The following is a 20,717-nucleotide window of genomic DNA, read 5'->3' on the forward strand; positions in this document are numbered from 1 at the left end:
CAGACAGATTGTGTACAAATGGAGGAAATTCAAGACCATTGTTACCCTCCCCAGGAATGATCGACCAACAAAGATCACTCCAAGAGCAAGGCGTGTAATAGTCGGTGAGGTCACAAAGGACCCCAGGGTAACTTCTAAGCAACTGAAGGCCTCTCTCACATTGGCTAATGCTAATGTTCATGAGTCTACCATCAGGAGAACACTGAACAACAATGGTGTGCATGGCAGGGTTGCAAGGAGAAAGCCACTGCTCTCCAAAAAGAACATTGCTGCTCATTTGCAGTTTGCTAAAGATCATGTGGACAAGCCAGAAAGCTATTGGAAAAAAATGCTTTGTGGACGGATGAGACCAAAATAGAACTTTTTGGTTTAAATGAGAAGCATTATGTTTGGAGAAAAGAAAACGCTGCATTCCAGCATAAGAACCTCATCCCATCTGTGAAACATGGTGGTGATAGTATCATGGTTTGGGCCTGTTTTGTTGCATCTGGGCCAGGACGGCTTGCCATCATTGATGGAACAATGAATTCTGAATTATACCAGCGAATTCTAAAGGAAAATGTCAGGACATCTGTCCATGAACTGAATCTCAAGAGAAGGTGGGTCATGCAGCAAGACAACAACCCTAAACACACAAGTCGTTCTACCAAAGAATGGTTAAAGAAGAATAAAGTTAATGTTTTGGAATGGCCAAGTCAAAGTCCTGACCTTAATCCAATGGAAATGTTGTGGAAGGACCTGAAGCGAGCAGTTCATGTGAGGAAACCCACCAACATCCCAGAGTTGAAGCTGCTCTGTACGGAGGAATGGGCTAAAATTCCTCCAAGCCGGTGTGCAGGACTGATCAACAGTTACCGGAAATGTTTAGTTGCAGTTATTGCTGCACAAGGGGGTCACACCAGATACTGAAAGCAAAGGTTCACATACTTTTGCCACTCACAGATATGTAATATTGGATCATTTTCCTCAATAAATAAATGACCAAGTATAATATTTTTATCTAATTTGCTTAACTGGGTTCTCTTTACCTACTTTTAGGACTTGTGTGAAAATCTGATGATGTTTTCGGTCATATTTATGCAGAAATGTACAAAATTCTAAAGGGTTCACAAACTTTCAAGCACCACTGCATTGCTTTGAGTTTGAGCAGTAGCTGGTTACCTACCCGAAGCTTTGGTGCGGATGTAGACCACTTCACTCTTAGCTCCCAGAGTATGTTTATCCTCTACCAACAGGGTGATGGCTTTCACAAAAATGGCATATTGTGTCCAGGGCTTTAAAGGATAGAGTAGAACTCCCGGATCCAAAGATTTCTCCTGAGGGAGGTCCACGTCTACCATGGTCCAACTGGACCCACAGCCATCCTGTCCATCAAACTCTGTAATGTTCTGAAATGGTCTGTATCACAGAAACAAATCACCAGAAGCATTATAAATATATGATTCAATTTGCAAATATGTATTACTCGGATTTCCTAAGGGTAGGATAAGTCTTATTAGATCTTGCAAACTAAAGCTGCTTTCTGTTCTATGAAACCACATTTAAAAAATGATTCCTCTAGGAGCTGTTTAGAGTTCATTGTCCTAAGAGCAGATTGGATCATAATGGAACTGGAATCACATCTTTGAAACTATAATAAGGAACAGATTTTTGAATGTTTAATCTATTTTATTCAGGAGTTGAGCTTTGTCCCAGACTTTTCAGAGTAGTACAGATATGAATGTAGGCCAACAGAAACACTCACGCTTCCTTGTAGTAGACTATAAAACTGATGAGATCTCTGTAGTCAGGTGGTCTATAGCGTTCCCACGTCAGTTTTATTCGATTGCTCAGGGTACTGTTGGACTTGAATTTTAGAATATGACTTTCACCTTAGGGAAAAGGACACAAGAGAGATTTATATTAGAGAGTTTTGTCTTGGCAGTGGTCACTGCCAAATGTCTTAGGAAATGTAATGGAACGTCAAGCTTGCTGAATTACCACTTCAGAGATGGTGACACAAGTCTGGATTTTATATATATATATATATATATATATATATATATATATATATATATATATATAAGCTACTCACAACTAGCTCGTTCCCCGTTGTTGCGAACATCATCTTCCTCCATCCTCTCCAAGACACCTGTCTTCTCCCACATCTTGCGAATCTCAGACATGCAGAGTTTAGGGTTGGAGCGGAAGAAAAGTTTACCGGCTCGGATGGTCAGATTGTGCTGGTTCCAGTCCCACAGATGCTGAAGGTGCTGATTATCCAGTGCTGAGAATGCATACATCCTATTTGACACAAAGAACCACAAGAGCAAGTGCTAGAAAAGTGCCAAAAGATTACACTCTCAGAATACTTATGTTGGTGGGATGGAACCCTCTATAGTACACCTTTTGTAGCGTTAGTATGTTTCTGTTACTTAGAAACACGTATGTAGTGTACCTTTTATGTTTCAAGCAACAAACTTATTACGGTCTATTTATGTACCTTAATTCGCTTTTAAATGCACACTATATCGATGTTTCCATGTGAATCACACATATTACCATTGATAATGTGAATCATACCCTTGAGGGTCCAACCTCAGTGATAAGGAATGAGAAGATACTTTAGTATTATTTTTTTCTGAGTGCAGTTTCTAGGGAGAGGATTTCATACCACTTTGAAATGCAAATGCGACTTTGGGATGAGCGGAAAAACAATCACCACAATCTAATGTTTTACGGTGAGCAACACGCGCAAACTGTGCTATGTGGAAATGCAATGCATATCAGTCATTGTGTGACATAAAGAGAATGTGCCTCAGGCTATGATCAGACTACAGCTTGCGAAGCTTTGCGATGGGTTGTCGATGAAAATAAGGCGTTTGGTGACAATGCTTCCCTGAACTTCGGGAAGTATTCCCGAACCCATCTGTGAGTATTCGCTGCTTTGTTTGCCAACAATATTAATCTGTAATCTTTTTGTTTTTAGTTTATTTTGTAACATAGAATATGTGATTTTATCTCATGCAATAAAGACCTATGAATGAATGAATGAATGAATGAATGAATGAACAAAAACACTGCCACCAAATTTCAATGCATTCACTGAAATTTTTCGCAATGTTTTTGGCCACTCACAAGGCAGAGACACATCAAAAGAGAACTCATGAACCTCAGACAACAATCGCCGCGTGTCGCACGACTGGTGGCGATGCTACCAATTTTTCTTCGCCAAGTATTCACAGACCTCTGGCGAGCTGTAGTGTGACCTTAGTGAAAAGAAAAATCATCATTTCATTGTTTTGCATCTTGTTCACCCACTAACCAGAAAAGCAGTCCTCAGGGATTACAGTACGCACAATTTAATGACGAAGTCTTGCCATACCACACTGAAATGCAACAGGCATCTTTGTGTTTCTCTAATCGGCTCATTTTCAGCTTATTAGGGCGGCACAGTGGTGTTAGCACTGTTGCCTCACAGAACAACAGGTTCTGGGTTTGAGCCCAGTGGCCGACGGGGGCCTTTCTGTGTGGAGTTTGCATGTTCTCCCTGTGTCTGCGTAGGTTTCCTCCGGGTGCTCCGGTTTCCCCCACAGTCCAAAGACATGTGGTTAGGTTAACATGGGGTGGTCTTGGGCTGAAATGCCCTTGAGCAAGATACCTAACCCCCAACTGCTCCCTGGGTGCTGTAGTATAGCTGCCCACTGCTCTGGGTATGTGTGTGTGCTCATTGCTCACTTGTGTGTGTGTGTGTGTGTGTGTGTGTGTGTGTGTGTGTGTGTGTGTGTGTGTTCACTGCTTCAGATGGGTTAAATGCAGAAGACGAATTTCACTGTGCTTGAGTGCCCATGAGACAAATAAAGGCTTCTTCTTCTTTTTAGAAAGGTTGAAACACTGAAATCGTGCCGCCAGGAAATGTAATCACTGTCTGTGGCAGCGGGTGCATGGTTGAGTATCAGTTGTGGATGGAGAGGAGGCAGGTAGAACCAGCAGGTAACACGTGATGAGTCTCATCTGTGTCAGATTACCAGCAATTTATTTATGTGTCTCTTGTGTTCTTTCAGGAGAAGCCAGTAACCAGAGGGTGAGAGAGTTGAACAGCCAGCGCCATGTGTGTGTACACCTTGAGTCGTCACAAGCCTGTCTCCCATTTCCTAATTTCCCCCAAACTCTTTAGCAAACAGGTTGAGGGCATGGTTGAGGAAAGCGGTCTGAGAAAGTCGCTGAAGATCTAATATTTTAGCCGATAGGACAAGCGTTGGCAAACTGCACTAACTAGACGGACGCTAAAAACTGACATGGGTGAGGTACAAGATAATAAGACACTGGATAGACTGTGGAGGGACAGAGGTCCAGCCACTGTCAGCAGCCTAGAAAAAGAAGCCTCAACACTGGCCTGTCCTGTTGGCTAATCAATTAGATCCTCAGTGACCATCTCAGTTCATTTCAGCCACGTTCCCGTTTGCTACAGAGCTGTGATTGGACAGTGATTACATTTCTTTGTGGTGTGATTTCCGCATGTACTTTTCAAAAAAATAAAACAAGCCATTTTTTGAAAAAGAAAATGAGCCGATAAAGCGTTTGAAGAAAAGCAAAGATGCCTATTGCATTTCAATGTGGTATGGCAGGATTTCATCATGACATTGTGTGTAATGTAATCCCTTCACATTGCTTTTCTGGTTAGTGGTTGAACAAGATGCAAAACAGTGAAATGGTAAGTTTGCTTTTCACTGAGGCACATTCTCTTCACGTCACATGGTGAAAAACAATGACTGATATGCACTGCATTTCCACATGGCGCGGTTTCTGCGTGCTGCTCACTGTAACACAGTATGCCATGCCAATTGTTTTTTCCCTCGTCCCAAAGTCATGTTTGCATTTCAGGGTGGCATGAAGTCCTCTCTAGAGTTTCAGCTCTTCCTTCAGAATGCAGGGGTACAAAGACAGTCAGAGACATACGGTAGGAGTGAAACGGTATGCTCACGTAATTTACGACAGTGTATCAGGCTTGTAGTACTCGAGTCCAGGACTTGGACTTGAGTCCGACTTATGCCTTAATCAAGGGCGGGTGGTGCATAAGGGTGATTGGGCGACGCACTGCCAAAATGAAAAAAAAAAAAGTTTTTTTTTTAAACAAACTTTCATCAGCGCTGCTCTAGGCCGTTTTAATCTGTCTCTGGGTATCACTGTCCAATCAGGGTGGTCTTGCTTCTAGAGTACCGCCCCTTTTGGGGCGATTTCAGTCACGTTGAAAATCGCCCAAGAGTTCACTGATAGAGTTCCATGTTAATATATTTTTTTTCTCCTAACTGGCACTTCAATGCAATCTCTATGGGTTCCGTGGGGGGCTTGCCCTAACGTGCTTACGGCACTGCGAAGCGCGGCAAAGTTGCGTTCGATCCGCTCAGTTTCTGAGGTGAGATGGATGTGGAAAGCAATTCAGTGCGGTCCTTAAAAGAAGTTCCATTTAGTCAGCGATCAAATCGAGCTAAATTGGCAACAAAACAAGCTGGACCCCCTCGACCAAATCTAAACATAAAACAAATTTCTACGGGGGGGGAAATCATATACTCGAGGTTTTACTTCAACATGGTCCCAGCACAAATCCTGGCGAGCTGGCTGCAAGGACGCCTCAGCGGTTTTCTGCTACCCCTGCTTACTTTCCCACCCTGGAGGTGGCTCCACGGACAACACTGCTTGGACGGTCACTGGAGTTTTGGACATGCATCATTTGTTGGAGAAAATAAAAAAACATGAGTCATCAAAGATTCACATGGGCAGCTGCCTGAAATTTTCGGCTTTTGGGAGAGTGAACATCGCTACACAGCTGGATGAGGGCTACAGGCTAGCAGTTCACTGCCACAACGATGAGGTGAGCAAGAACAGGCACATATTAAACCGGCTCATCCAACGCGTGAAATTTTGTGGAGTGTTCAAGTTAGCTCTACGAGGCAAAGACACCGTGGTGTTTTTCTGGGTTTGGTTGACTTCGTGACTCACACACACAGTCACAGAATCCGTTCACTTTTGATGTTTTCAATGTGCATTTTTATATCTGCTACACTTTGCTCTGAGAGTTAGCACTTTGGTAATATCCTTGGTAAATACCAGTAATTGCAAGATCTAAAGATCCACTCATCTATTTATTCAACTGCTATTGTTATGTTAGCCAACTATTTACAATGTTTTGTTACAGTAAGTGCACTTTCCTGTTTGTCCTTAAGTTGCACAGTCTGTAAAATTCTTGCTGGTCATGGAGTTTGAAGTACAAAATCTATTTACAGAACATTCTGTAGAACAGTACTTTCAAGATTGGCAAATAAATATGTATTATTTTTTAAAAATATGGTTTCCTTTCTTATTTAGTTGTTGGACATATCTTTTATAAAGATATCATTCACATCATACAATATAGAAATAATGTGAATAGTGAACAGGGTGTAATTGGAATTGGTCATTGTGGAGTCAAACTATTCTTGGATTGTGAATGTTGTTTGCAACTTTACACCACAGCCTATAGCTTAGGTAGCTACAGGGAAAAGATTTCTGTAATGTGCTGCCATCTAGTGGACAGAAGTGGCATGGAACTGTGATATGCAGAGAGAAAACAAAAAAAGAGTCAATAATGTCTGGCTACCTATAATGTACTTGTTGAATGAGTCACCTTATGACATTATTGGATAATTTGCCCCTCCTACGAAAATTTTCAGGACCCGCCACTGGCCTTAATTTTAAGGACTCGTGACTTGACTTGGACTTGAGCACTGATGACTCGAACTCGGACTCATGCATTAACTGCATTCGGACTCATAAATTGGAGACGAGGACTCGGATTTTTTCCTTATTTTTTGTAACATGCCATAGTTATTTGGCATAAAATACTTATATCTACATTAATTTTTATACTAATTTTGTGCAAGAGAACATCATGCTCAGGAACAAACTAACATTAATGGTGCTAAAATGCCTGGAAAGAAGCCCCTAGGATTGTCCGCTTTGCTTATACAGACTTCTCGTGCAGTGGGAAAAATGCACTGCTATGTGTTCCATATGTAGAAGAACTATTAAAGGAGACGACGGGGACAACCTCGAACTTCAATCGTCATTTGGCAAGACTCCACCCAGAGAAGGAAGTGACACGCTATGTTCATTGCTCTGTTGATAGCGGGGCTTGCTGAGTGATGAACTAGCGAGTGTTAACCCTCTCTCATGTTATTTGTCCTGTTGATAGTGGGCGGGGCTTGCTGAGCAATGAACAAGCTTTTTATCTGTAGCCTGTTAACTAAAATAGGGCAGTCAAGCAGTAATGTTAGTCCAACACAGTAGCCAAGACGCTTTCACATAAAGGCAGGAACAGCAACCATCAAATGGTGTGGTTGGAGTCTTGTTCTTGGATTCAACTTGGACTCGACTTGAAATTTTCTTTAATAACTTGGACTTGACTCAGACTTGAACATTAGGGACTCGAGACTGGACTCGGACTCGAGGTTTAATGACTCGACTACAACACTGCAATGTATCATTGCTACCTTATATTTTGTTTTTTTTTGTACATTCCTACGACACACTTTATCAGTGCAACCTTCACTAACAACCCACTATAATCCAGCAGCACTGCTGTGCTGAGAACGCTCCACCATGAAAATATCACACAGTATTCTGTGTATTTAGAGTCCATTTAAGCCACAGCAAGTATGTGCAGATATTGTGTTTCATCCTCACCCTGAGTCGATGGACAAGTAATCTGCACTTTGGGTATGGTTAGTTCAACAGGACGTCTGAGGAATGTGGAGAATGCTAGACAAACACATACAGGCCCCCTACAAGATGAAACCTGAGAACAACGAAAGCCTTTCTCATGACCTCTTTCACCTTCGTCCTCTAAACTTCCTAGACATTTTACCTGAAGCAAAATTACTCACATCTGACATCATGCTAAAGCCCAAATATAGCTCCTACATGTTTAAGTACATGTACAGAATATACTAACTTACAGACTCTCAGCAGATTCTTTAAAACTGTATTGCAGTATTATATTGTGCATACAATATTGTAAAGAGCATTCCATGCACTAAATTAAGATGGATGCCAAAAAGCAAGATGGTTCATGCCTTCTCATACTTTCATATATTCCTTTAGAAACCTAGAATATCCAAATACTAAATACAGGCAGAAACAAATGTATTATTTTGTGTGGGGTTAAAAATTTGCATTTGTTGCATTCTGGGCCAATAGATAGTTTTCACATGACGTCACAGAGTCGGGGATTCCCTAGTGGCGGCCATCTTGCGGGTCAAGATTACCGTACGGGTGACTGAGCACACATTGTAACGCGCAAATACAAAGTCTTCAAAAGAACCCAAGTAGGCTATTTAAAGCTAGCAATGGTGCACACCTGTTGTATTCACGGCTGTCGTAATAGGTCAGATGATGACGTCAAGCGGAGCTTTTATGGAATTCCCACTGTACGGGAGCACAAAGGCGAGCAAACAAAGAAACTCAGCATACAAAGGAGAAATCTATGGCTTGCGAGAATCAACCGCAAGGATTATCAGCCTTCCAAACACAGTAAAGTCTGCTCCGATCATTTTATAAGTGGTAAGTTGTTTAAATAAACAATCAATTGTGTTTAAGTTTGTTTTTGGAAACCAAAACATCATGTGAACAATCTCTGGAGAATGCCTAACTGGAACCGCTGAGTGTACGTTTATATTGTAATGTACACTTAATATCGCTCGTTTGTCACGTTTCTATTTGAAACTTGTCACTTCACTCATGCAAGGGTCATTTCTGAAAAACATTTTAGGTCTATTCTGTATGATTTGATTTGTGTTTGGGATGCAAACAGTGCGCCTTTTGGCGGATGCCGCCTGAATCGTGCAGATCCGATTTTTTTTTAGGGGGGGCGTTGGAGTGTCTGATTATAATTTCAAAGTCAATTCTGTATTAAAATTACTAAAAAAGCAAATCCGTTACAGTCCATGAAACAGGAAGTATAAGGATGAGAAAAAAACAGTTTAAATCGGAAAGCTGCGCACATTTGCGCAGCCCGAGCGGTGTGCAGTTGTATATAACAGACAGCCTTTAAAGTTTGATGAAGTCAGTTTCAGGCTTTGGAGCAGGCTTTGGCAGTTTCAGGCTTTGGCAGCCCTGCATAGTCACTTGAAAATGCATCTTTGTCCACTTCGTAGGGGTCAATTCCCCCAATCAAGGCCAGTTTGGCTGCATACCGTTGTCGTGAGATGTTGTCTAATGTATCTATATACTTCTGTGATGTCAGTGAAAACTATCTATAGATCAGTTGAATGAGGCAAAGGAAAAAGTGATGCATAAGGTAGAAGAAAAATGATGTTTTCCATTTCATCATCAACTGATGACAGTATATGACTCCTCATAGTCCAATAATTAATAGTTATTCCATGAAATCGAGTTGTACATGAGCTGATAGCCGATGAGGTGCGTAGCACCGAGTCGGCTATAAGCCATGTACGATGAGGTTGAGTGGAATAACTGTTTTATTTTACCCACATTCACTGGATTTTGAGAAATGGAGCATTTTTATTTTTTGCAAACTTAAATAAAAACTTGATACAAAACATCAGACAAAATAATTTCCGTTTAGAATGTAAACAAACCGGCAAAATGACAGTAGCAATTTGTGAAAAATGCTAGAATAATAATTCTTGAAAAATAAGAAAGATACGTTCTTATCATCAAATACTTTTGTTCCATATTTTGTTGCCTTTTTTTGTATTTTTGGGGTTTTGTTTTTAAGTAGAGTTTTTATTTCGTCCTCGGTTGGTTCAGCAACACGCTCCGCCATTTTGTTTTTCTCTACTCACGGTATACGAGTTGATAGCCTCGTAGCAGAGTAGCCAATCAGAGCATGAGATTGCTCATATCCAATGAATGTGATTAGAATGAAAGAAAATACACCCGCAGCTCCTGCAGGTATTGTAGTTTGGTGCAGGATTTAAAGCAATTTTCAAAAATATAATTTTGCAAAAAATAAAAAAAATTTAAAAAAGCTACTCGATGGGCAAAGTCACCTGATAAATTGTATGTAACTGGCGTAATAAAAGTACATAAACTTTAGAAGTCATAGAAGTTATGAAAGCTGATGTTTAGTGTGGTGTGCAAAACAAAATGAAGAGTAGACTCTTACTGGTCTAAAAGCTCCTCTCCGTTAATGTAGTGCAGACTCTTCAAGAATGAGAGAGAGCCCAGAGTGTGAGAGTGTTTGATCCGCACATAGCCTGTCACTGTTTGGATCAAGCCCATGAAATTCTCCAGCTCTGAAGCAATGTTGTCTGGAGAAAAATGGAGAAAGAAACAGGTGAAACAACGTGTTGTCATAGTGGGGAGTACTAATGTAGTAATAAAGCCTCACAGTAAGCTGCCTAATAATCTTATTATACATGCATTATATTAGTAAACAAGTACATAAGTTTGATTTGGTTTCGAAAGCAAGGGTGCATGCTGAGTGCATATCGCAATAAGATCATATGATAAAGGACTCTAAAAGTCAGATATGAAATAGCTAGTGTGCCTAAGAAATGTGCCTTTTCACTTCGTCCTAAATACTCACTGCCTCGACGGATATTGATGTGCAGGTTGCCTCTGATGACAGTGCAGCCCTGCAGGGACTGGGCTGCATCCACTGAATCGATGGTTTTAGTATCACAGAACTTATCACAGAGGCCGTCACATGCGCTACAGAACATACTGTATGAGAATTCAGAGAGAGAGAAAGAGAGAGTGTCAGACAGTGTGTATGACAGAAAATGTCAAGGACAGGCCATTACACTCTGAGAAGACAAATGCCAGTAAACCACAACAGGAATACTATGTGTCATAATTTTCTTTCATGACTGAAAGTAAAACATAAATGTAACTTTAAAGCAATCATTAATAATGTTTCGACTTCAAAAGACAAAGTCAATTTTACATTCTTCATCCAGGTTATAAAAAGGTAAAAGGTCAAGAGGGAAAGCCAAGGCTTGTGTTTGCCCGCTGTTTCAAAAAACTGAACCACATTTCTCGCCACATTTACTCAGAAGTCCACTTCCTCCAATCATTAATGTCAAAACAGCACATTTTGTCATGAGTGCTTCTATATCAAGGCAAGGGCAAGGAGCTTGAGTAGTTACACATGTGAGCAAGGCACATGCGGGAAAGACCTTTGCCTTCGATGACTAATTTACGACCTCTTAGCAAACTCTGTAAAAATCTGTCCAAGCTCTGTGAACTCACAAAACGCCTCAAAATGAAAGCATTACAGGATAAAAAATATACAGAATATTATTTCCAATTCTAAAGGGATATTATGTATTATTATACAGTGGGGCAAAAAAGTATTTAGTCAGTCACCAATTGTGCAAGTTCTCCCACTTAAAAAGATGAGAGAGGCCTGTAATTTTCATCATAGGTATACCTCAACTATGAGAGACAGAATGGGGGTAAAGAATCCAGAAAATCACATTGTCTGATTTTTAAAGAATTTATTTGCAAATTATGATGGAAAATAAGTATTTGGTCAATAACAAAAGTTCATCTCAATACTTTGTTATATACCCTTTGTTGGTAATGACAGAGGTCAAACGTTTTCTGTAAGTCTTCACAAGGTTTTCACACACTGTTGCTGGTATTTTGGCCCATTCCTCCATGCAGATCTCCTCTAGAGCAGTGATGTTTTGGGGCTGTCGCTGGGCAACACGGACTTTCAACTCCCTCCAAAGATTTTCTATGGGGTTGAGATCTGGAGACTGGCTAGGCCAGTCCAGGACCTTGAAATGCTTCTTACGAAGCCACTCCTTCGTTGCCCGGGCGGTGTGTTTGGGATCATTGTCATGCTGAAAGACCCAGCCATGTTTCATCTTCAATGCCCTTGCTGATGGAAGGAGGTTTTCACTTAAAATCTCACGATACATGGCCCCATTCATTCTTTCCTTTACATGGATCAGTCATCCTGGGCCCTTTGCAGAAAAACAGCCCCAAACATGATGTTTCCACCCCCATGCTTCACAGTAGGTATGGTGTTCTTTGGATGCAACTCAGCATTCTTTCTCCTCCAAACACGACAAGTTGAGTTTTTACCAAAAAGTTCTATTTTGGTTTCATCTGACCATATGACATTCTCCCAATCCTCTTCTGGATCATCCAAATGCTCTCTAGCAAACTTCAGACGGGCCTGGACATGTACTGGCTTAAGCAGGGGGACACGTCTGGCACTGCAGAATTTGAGTCCCTGGCGGTGTAGTGTGTTACTGATGGTAGCCTTTGTTACGCTGATCCCAGCTCTCTGCAGGCCATTCACTAGGTCCCCCCGTGTGGTTCTGGGATTTTTGCTCACCGTTCTTGTGATCATTTTGACCCCACGGGGTGAGATCTTGCGTGGAGCCCCAGATCGAGGGAGATTATCAGTGGTCTTGTATGTCTTCCATTTTCTAATAATTGCTCCCACAGTTGATTTCTTCACACCAAGCTGCTTACCTATTGCAGATTCAGTCTTCCCAGCCTGGTGCAGGTCTACAATTTTGTTTCTGGTGTCCTTTGACAGCTCTTTGGTCTTGGCCATAGTGGAGTTTGGAGTGTGACTGTTTGAGGTTGTGGACAGGTGTCTTTTATACTGATAACGAGTTCAAACAGGTGCCATTAATACAGGTAATGAGTGGAGGACAGAGGAGCCTCTTAAAGAAGAAGTTACAGGTCTGTGAGAGCCAGAAATCTTGCTTGTTTGTAGGTGACCAAATACTTATTTTACCGAGGAATTTACCAATTAATTCATTAAAAATCCTACAATGTGATTTCCTGGATTCTTTCCCCCCATTCTGTCTCTCATAGTTGAAGGGTACCTATGATGAAAATTACAGGCCTCTCTCATCTTTTTAAGTGGGAGAACTTGCACAATTGGTGGCTGACTAAATACTTTTTTGCCCCACTGTACATACGAGCCACTTTTTCCATGGAATAAAAACATGTATTCTATTCCCTTCTAGTGGCTTTATTGATGGCATGCAACATTGTTATCATATCGCTTATCCTCCATGTATTATGCCACTCTCCCCAATGGAGAATGAGCATGCAATATTGTTATAATATTGCATGTTGTCAAGACAATACAATGTCACACATCGGAGCCCACGCGAAGATCCAATGACAAAACTTTTCTGCTGTGCATGCGCACAATCATTTCTTTGTCGGCCGGGCAAGAGAGAAGACGAGGCAAATCCAATGCTTGGTTTAAAGTGCCATTCCACCATTGGATGTATTCTTTGGCATAAAATACAATATATTTTATGACAACATGACTAGACAGAGAAATCTTTTAGCTTCAAAATGATATGTCAAACATAATTTTTTGACAATGACAAGTATATTAATTTTGCGACCAAAGTCACCTACCCTTTTAATTTCCGCGCGGTAGTGAAACGTGATGTCATCGGCAGGTTCCCCTTCTTGTGTACCACGTGTCGGTCTATTTTTAGACCAGGAAACCCCCAAAATGAGAGAGTCATTTCTCCTCGTATATGGGGGCCAAAAAAATTGCGAAAAATTTTGAGTTAATCTTTCAGTTAGCTAGATTTATTGGTATTAGCTAGATTTATTGGTATTATTTTTATCGCGTTCTATCCGCCATTACTGATAACATGTGCCACGTCACACGTCACATGGTACACAAGAAGGGGAACCTGCCGATGACATCACGCACGGAAATTAAAAGGGTAGGTGACTTTGGTTGCAAAATTAATATACTTGTCGTTGTCAAAAAATTATGTTTGATATATCATTTTGAAGCTAAAAGATTTCTCTATCTAGTGATACCATTTATATATGTTGTCAAAATATATTGTATTTTATGCCAAAGAATACATCCAATGGTAGAATGGCACTTTAAGCACTGAATAAATAAACTGAAAACTGAAACTAAAGACATGCTATAAACCTGAAAGGCTACTAAAACGTCATTATATAGTCCATGCACATTTACAAGAGAAAAACAAACCAATGGACATCGAAAAACTGTAAAAGAGACACATCGGAGATGTAAAACTTCCGTGCTAGCGAGTGACTGTGACGGTTTGTAAACAAACATGGCTGCCAGGTTTGCTTCATTAAAAGCGGAAGATTTTGAGAGAATTTTGGCTGCCAGGCCACTCTATTGTGTATAGTTGTCAACAGGGCAGGAATTTCACGAGGGCCACGGCCCTTGTGCCCTCTCAATTTGGCCTTGTGCCCTTGGAAAAAAATATCTGCCATAAGGCCACAGTGGCCTTGATGCCCTGCGGTTTTGCAGTTTTGTAGTCTGCCTCGTGACTGCCAATAGGCTTTAACATCACCTGCGTCTATTGAGAAAAAAATACGTCTTTTGATGACATTCTGGATTCTTATTGGGCAACTCATCAGTGGTGGATCAGACTCGAGCCTGGCATGAACTGCTCCAACATGCTATAATGACACCAATCTATCACCAGCCAACCAGGAGACTTAATCAAATGCATCCCCCGCCCACTTGTGTCCGCGTCTGAGACGTTGAATTTTCACAGAAGTAGGGAAGAACTTGACTGAGGTAAGACTGTGTGATAAATTAACGAACGAATAAGATAGGAATTTCAACATATAGGGCTTAAGTTTGTTACTGTTAAATAAGCATTGCTTGTACAGTAACGTTATGTCGTTACAATGTTGACCCACTTTTAACGTGCCGAGTACCGACTGTAGCCGGTAACAAATGCTAATTAGCTTGCTGTCAAGTTTTTCCTTTTCGAGCTTTAAGCGTAAGTTCATGGATGTTACTACTGCTTGTTCCTGCCGTAATACGTGATATGTGCTGTTGTCTGTTCATAGCTACTTTTTTAATCTATGCAGTTAGCATTGTTTTGTTACTAGTATTGTATGTTTCTTTTTGCTGTTTAACCGAAGTGTAACTGCTGCCATCTTGACGAGATCACCATCGCAAGAGATTTTATCTCATTGTTTTTGGCATCATTACAACATTAACATTTACTTTTATTCATTTACCCCCCAGTAATAATTATGCCAAGCAAGGAGCGGAGGGAGAGGTGCCGTAAAAAAAACTTTGATCAGTCAAACATTTTGATGTACTCCAGGCTCAATTTTGATTAATCAAAAATCTGCGTAGTAGTACAGTCTGAAGATGCTCTTGTACATTCGGTGTCAATTGAACAAAAATTATGGGAGGATATAGGTTTAATAAGTTTTACAATTTTTGAAGTGAGTGATGGATTGATAAGTTTAGATGTGTTCAATATTTTCTTATCTTCAGACATAATAGTGTAGGAAATGTTTCTTTACCTGCTTGATAGTTTTGACTGAGACTCCAATCTTCCTCAGAAGAGTCATTAGTCCTTAAATTAAATTCATTATAGACGTGAACTTAAAATCATTGTTTTATTTTATGGCCTTGGTGCCCTGGCTTTTGGCCTTGGTGCCCTCAAAAAATTGACAGCACAAAAGGCCAAGTGTCCTTGCCCCTAAAATGACGAAATTCCAGGCCTGGTTGTCCATGTTGATTTTAAAAGTAACTAAGTAAATTATACAGGGAAAATAATAATAATAATAATAATAATATGCGGCTTAACTGTGCTAGCATTGGCCTGTGCTAACACTACACCGGCTGGAAGGTAACTGGACTGCCATGCTAACAGCACCGAGTCACGGGTAAGCTAGCGTTGGCCTTCGAGAATGCTGATACAAAGAAAGTGTGTATGTATAATAATTATAATATTGGCTGGCTTTTTTTCATGGTCTATCAGATATATTCCATTCAGCTAGCATGATATTGAACTCGTCTTTGACTCGTTCAGTATCATGCTAGCTGAACGGAATATATCTGATATACCCCTCAACGCCAGCCAATGTTATTTAAATATTATTATTTACTGTTACATTTAATATGCTGTATATTATTTAAGATAAGATAAATTTTATTGATTCCCATAGACGAAATTTCACTGGAAATAGTAATAAGGCTACTGAATTAATGTAAGCTCTGGTTCCAGAAATGAAACCAAACACAGACATGTGAAAGGAGTCAAAACACACCTTTGGCTCTCATTGCGGGTGAAGCCAGGTGGGCAATCGGGCATGCACTCTCCATCGTGGATGACGAAGTCCACTTCGCTGGGCAGGTGGACCTGGGCACACACCTCCTTGGTGATGCAGCGCCAGCCCTCGAAACGGTAGGTGCCAGGAGGACAGTCTGGCACGCAGCGGCCCTCGTGGGAATAATGCTGGCAGGCAGCACATGCCATGTCATTCCCTGCTTCTGTACAGCTCCCCAGGCACTGTTTGTGACAGCACTCGCCCGAATCCGTGCAAGCTTGACCCTCGCATTTTGGTGGGCATGCTGGAAATCACACACAAACACATACACACACAAACAAAAAGAGGATTAGTACACAGTCGGGTCATGATAAAGAAATACCATTTCTTTATTCCAGGTTATAAATTCAAGTTACAATACAGCTAGAGCTCTCAGTTTCCCCAGAAGCTAAAACAGTTCAATAGGTACTTATTATTATCTCTACTCTATATTACAGGAATGTGGAGAAGTCGCACCAAGACGCCAATTAGGCTCAAAGCTTAAGACATGCACATATGTTTGTGTTTTGCTCACTGGAGTTCGGAAGGCAGCTGACTGATTAGTGGTGTGTAAAACAGTCCTGGAGAGAGAGGGAAAAATAGAGGGAGTGCCACTTCGAGTTGTCCTGTATGGCATGTTTGTGCAGGGCCCCTGTTGTTTTGTGACAGCCTTTTTAGTAAACTGCTACTCAGGCCCGCTAAATAAATATTATCCCAGTTAGGGACTGCTAGAGGAATTGGAAAGAAGAGGAAAGAAAGCCAAGAAAGAGAGATGAGTAGATGAAAGAAAATCTAGTGTCGTGACAGCCACTTTGTTCCTGCAGTGTGGGGAAAAGTGGCCTACAGCCCCAGAGGCAAAGGCTGTCAGGCTCACAGCAGCCCAGGAGCTTTAACTGAACAGACCCAACTTTAACAGAAGTGTTTTACAGACATGACACTACACAATAAACACAATAACCCCAGACAGCCTGCTATTCAACACGTGCCTGTAGGGCGAAGTGTTATACAAATCTCTACAGTGGAGACGTAAATGCATAAAGCACACATAACAACTGGAATGTGATCAGATCAGCCAAACCTATCCATGCAGATACTCTGGCTTACACTGAACAGATTTAACCATAATCTGCACTGTGTGTTTAAATCAGATTGGCTTTATGGAGGAAGAACTCATCGTCAAATTATTCCAAAACAATGTACATAGCAAAGAATGACATGGAAAACAAGATGATGGATCGTTTCATAACAAGTAAGGTGACACCTTTTGAGGCATATTTTTTTTTTTTACAGTTAGCGAAACAGTTTGTGGCAAGCCCTTTCTCGTCTTGTTGACAGCTAAGTTCCCATGTCTTTAATTATCTTATTCATCCTACCTAGCGGCGGCACGGTGGTGTAGTGGTTAGCGCTGTCGCCCCACAGCAAGAAGGTCCTGGGTTCGAGCCCCGGGGCCGGCGAGGGCCTTTCTGTGTGGAGTTTGCATGTTCTCCCCGTGTCCGCGTGGGTTTCCTCCGGGTGCTCCGGTTTCCCCCACAGTCCAAAGACATGCAGGTTAGGTTAACTGGTGACTCTAAATTGACCGTAGGTGTGAATGTGAGTGTGAATGGTTGTCTGTGTCTATGTGTCAGCCCTGTGATGACCTGGCGACTTGTCCAGGGTGTACCCCGCCTTTCGCCCGTAGTCAGCTGGGATAGGCTCCAGCTTGCCTGCGACCCTGTAGAAGGATAAAGCGGCTAGAGATAATGAGATGAGATGAGATGAGATCCTACCTAGCTAAGAGAATTGCATATTTCGCAGGAGAAATTAGAACATTCAACAAATTGTTGTTTCTTCAGTGTTTCGCTCGTGCCAACTTAGTCTTTGTCTCTGTCCTTCGCGTATTCCTTGTTTCTCGGAACAGATATAAATGTGGAAAATGGTTTTTGAATAACCTTTCGAAGACACCATGATATTTCCCAAAGTACATATAATCTGGCGTCCAAGTACTCGCCTTTGGCTCGCTTGCATCCAAGTAGGATCGGCTTGTGTTAAAGCGTGAGAAACTGGAAAGTAAAACAAAAGTGGAGAGAGAAAGAGGTGAACGAGGATAGGCGTATTTCGAATTAGGCATTCATCAAAAAATCGTATCGACTTTTCAGCATTTAGATGTAATCGGTAAGGATTGTTGGAGAGCCGAGGGAACTTATCCTATTGTCTACAAATCTCTGATCAATGTGAGAATCAATTCGCCAGACTAAATTATTGAACAGCAGAAAGAGGAAAGTCTCGAATGTTAACAGGAAAGCCATGAGTGAGAGCGACCTGACCTGCTATTACTCGGCTGTAAATGCACCCATGGCACTCATATTTGGAAACACACCCCAGCATGCTGAAAAAGACAATGCATGTTAAACACCGCTGCATCAGTGGAAGCCTTGTGCTAGACAACCAGCTCCAAAAGACAACGCCAGCACGAAGACAGGCGATCATGGTTGCCAGGCAACGGGCTCTTGGCACTGTGTGTGGCACACTCCAGAGGCATTACCAACAATGAAACATTTCCCTTCCTTATTTATGGACATGTCGCACTCTGACTGAGTGGGAAAATGTGACAGAATGCACAGTTTAGTGCTGTAATTAATACTGCTTCTGTGCAGATGAGTATGCATGTCACAGAATCCCCATATACACCGTACGCTCGCAAAGAGGGGTTAACCTGGACATAAATATTTCACATATCTCATTACTCAACGAAGGATAAAGCTCACACACACGCCTGCCATTTTCCCACATTTTTCCCCCACGTCCTGCCAGATCACAAGCTACACTAAGCAAAGAGGACTTATGGGATAATTCTGCCACAGGTGAGACAGAGTACACCAAAAATGCTAATCCAACATTATTCTGGTTACAACCTTGTACGCTTTTTTTTTTTTAATCCGCTGCCTCTGTTTGTGAGACAAAGCAGACGTTGATCACCTTTCTCAAAGTCATAAATTAATGGCACTGATATGATAGAGAAACTAGCGCAGCTTCAGTATACCAAGTTAGAGCTGCTCTGCCTTAAATAGCCACGTTACCCTTTTATGGGCTATTAATAGCTGTAGTCTTTCTGGCTCTGAATCCAGATGCAATCAAGTGCTTACTGTGTTCCCTACGAATATCATCCTCTCACCTCGAATGACATTACTTTTGAATTCTCCAAAAACGAGGCTTCATGCAGGAGTTTTTTGCTCTTACACATAACCTGCAGGATATCAGCATTGCTGCAGAGTAGAGGAGGGACGAGAGGAAATGGGAGGAGGCCGATCTTCTGCTCAGAATATGACCAAAAGGGGGCAGCCAAGGCAAACGCAAGCTGCTGTTGTTCTGCAGTGAAAAAGCTTCACACTGCTTCGACAGATTCCCTGATTGGGGAAAACATTTGAAACATGCATACCTTCTGCCGAGGTTCTGGGGAAAGGGGAGGCAATAATGGAGATGGTGAGAAAGAAAGAGAGAATGTACCGTTTCACAGCCTGTGGACTGTTAGCTGGCCTCATTTCCCACAGTGAGGAAACACAAATGTACAGACAGGGGGGTCTGTTCCTTTATTTTTAGGCAGCTCCATTATACAGGCCTGTTCCCAGCCAACCGTGCTCCACACGCAGCTATGCCAGGCATCGTGGGCTTCCGCTGACTCGCATGAACAACCCACAGTCTAACAAGGAGCAATCAGAGGTCCTTTAGGTGCCTTTTGGAAAAGCCCAGACAAGCAGTCATGATTTACTGAGTGTTGTCTCTTTTCCAGTCTCCACACGGAAACCTCGGGAGTTCCCTCAGATTGACCTTTGAGTTTCTGGTGACTTCCCAGAATTGTGATAGAAGTCACTGCATTCTTAAGGACCTTTAAATTCATTCAAACAATTTTTCTGGTTCCCTTTCCAGATCTGCACCATGACACAAATCTGTCTCGGAGGAGTTCACAAACATATTCTTGGAACTCACGTCATTTTTTTGCTTTAACATTAATCATCTAGGGTGGTGTAGTGGTTAACGCTGTCGCCTCACAGCAAGAAGGCTTTGGGTTCGAGCCCAGTGCCCGACGGGGGCCTTTCTGTGTGGAGTTTGCATGTTCTCCCCGTGTCTGTGTGGGTTTCCTCTGGGTGCTCTGGTTTCCCCCACAGTCCAAAGACACGTGGTTAGGCTAATTGGTAGCTCCAAATTGACCATAGGTGTGAATGGTTGTTTGTCTCTATGTGTCAGCCCTGCAATGATTGGCGACTTGTCCAGGGTGCACCCCGCCTCTTGCTCATAGTCAGCTGGGATAGGATCCAGCTTGCCTGTGACCCTGCACAGGATAAGCGGCTACGGATAATGGATGAATCATCTAATGTTATACTTTTTACAGACTAATGTCCAATCTATGGAGCCCCGATCATGACATAAAAAGAAAAAAATATATATGTATATTCTTTGGTGGCCACATTTTACTAATTCGTGCCTTTGTTTTAATAAATTTTGGCCACATTTTAAAGGAGAACTGAAGGAAAAATTTTTATTATCAAAATTCTATTTATCTCATTTTATAAAATGTAGGAATGCATTTCTGACAGCTATTTTGTCACTGCTATAGCAAGTTATGAGTGTTTGAAATATGCTATGTAATATATCAGTCC

At 41.6% G+C, this 20,717-nt stretch overlaps 1 protein-coding gene across 2 annotated transcripts in view; it reads right to left on the bottom strand.

The window, feature by feature from the left end:
• The window catches only part of igf1ra (insulin-like growth factor 1a receptor), a 247,952-nt gene that overhangs the window by 43,591 nt on the left and 183,644 nt on the right, over positions 1-20,717 (bottom strand). For both annotated transcript variants that reach the window (XM_060923920.1, XM_060923919.1), the window contains exons 3-8: positions 16,045-16,348; positions 10,568-10,704; positions 10,145-10,289; positions 2,075-2,283; positions 1,745-1,871; positions 1,166-1,398 (exon numbers count right to left, since the gene is read on the bottom strand). In XM_060923920.1, coding sequence (XP_060779903.1) covers positions 1,166-1,398; positions 1,745-1,871; positions 2,075-2,283; positions 10,145-10,289; positions 10,568-10,704; positions 16,045-16,348 — 1,155 coding nt within the window. The remainder of the gene's footprint in view (positions 1-1,165; positions 1,399-1,744; positions 1,872-2,074; positions 2,284-10,144; positions 10,290-10,567; positions 10,705-16,044; positions 16,349-20,717) is intronic.

This window comes from Neoarius graeffei, chromosome 6 (assembly GCF_027579695.1).
Source record: "Neoarius graeffei isolate fNeoGra1 chromosome 6, fNeoGra1.pri, whole genome shotgun sequence".
In the NCBI taxonomy this organism is placed as follows: domain Eukaryota; kingdom Metazoa; phylum Chordata; class Actinopteri; order Siluriformes; family Ariidae; genus Neoarius; species Neoarius graeffei.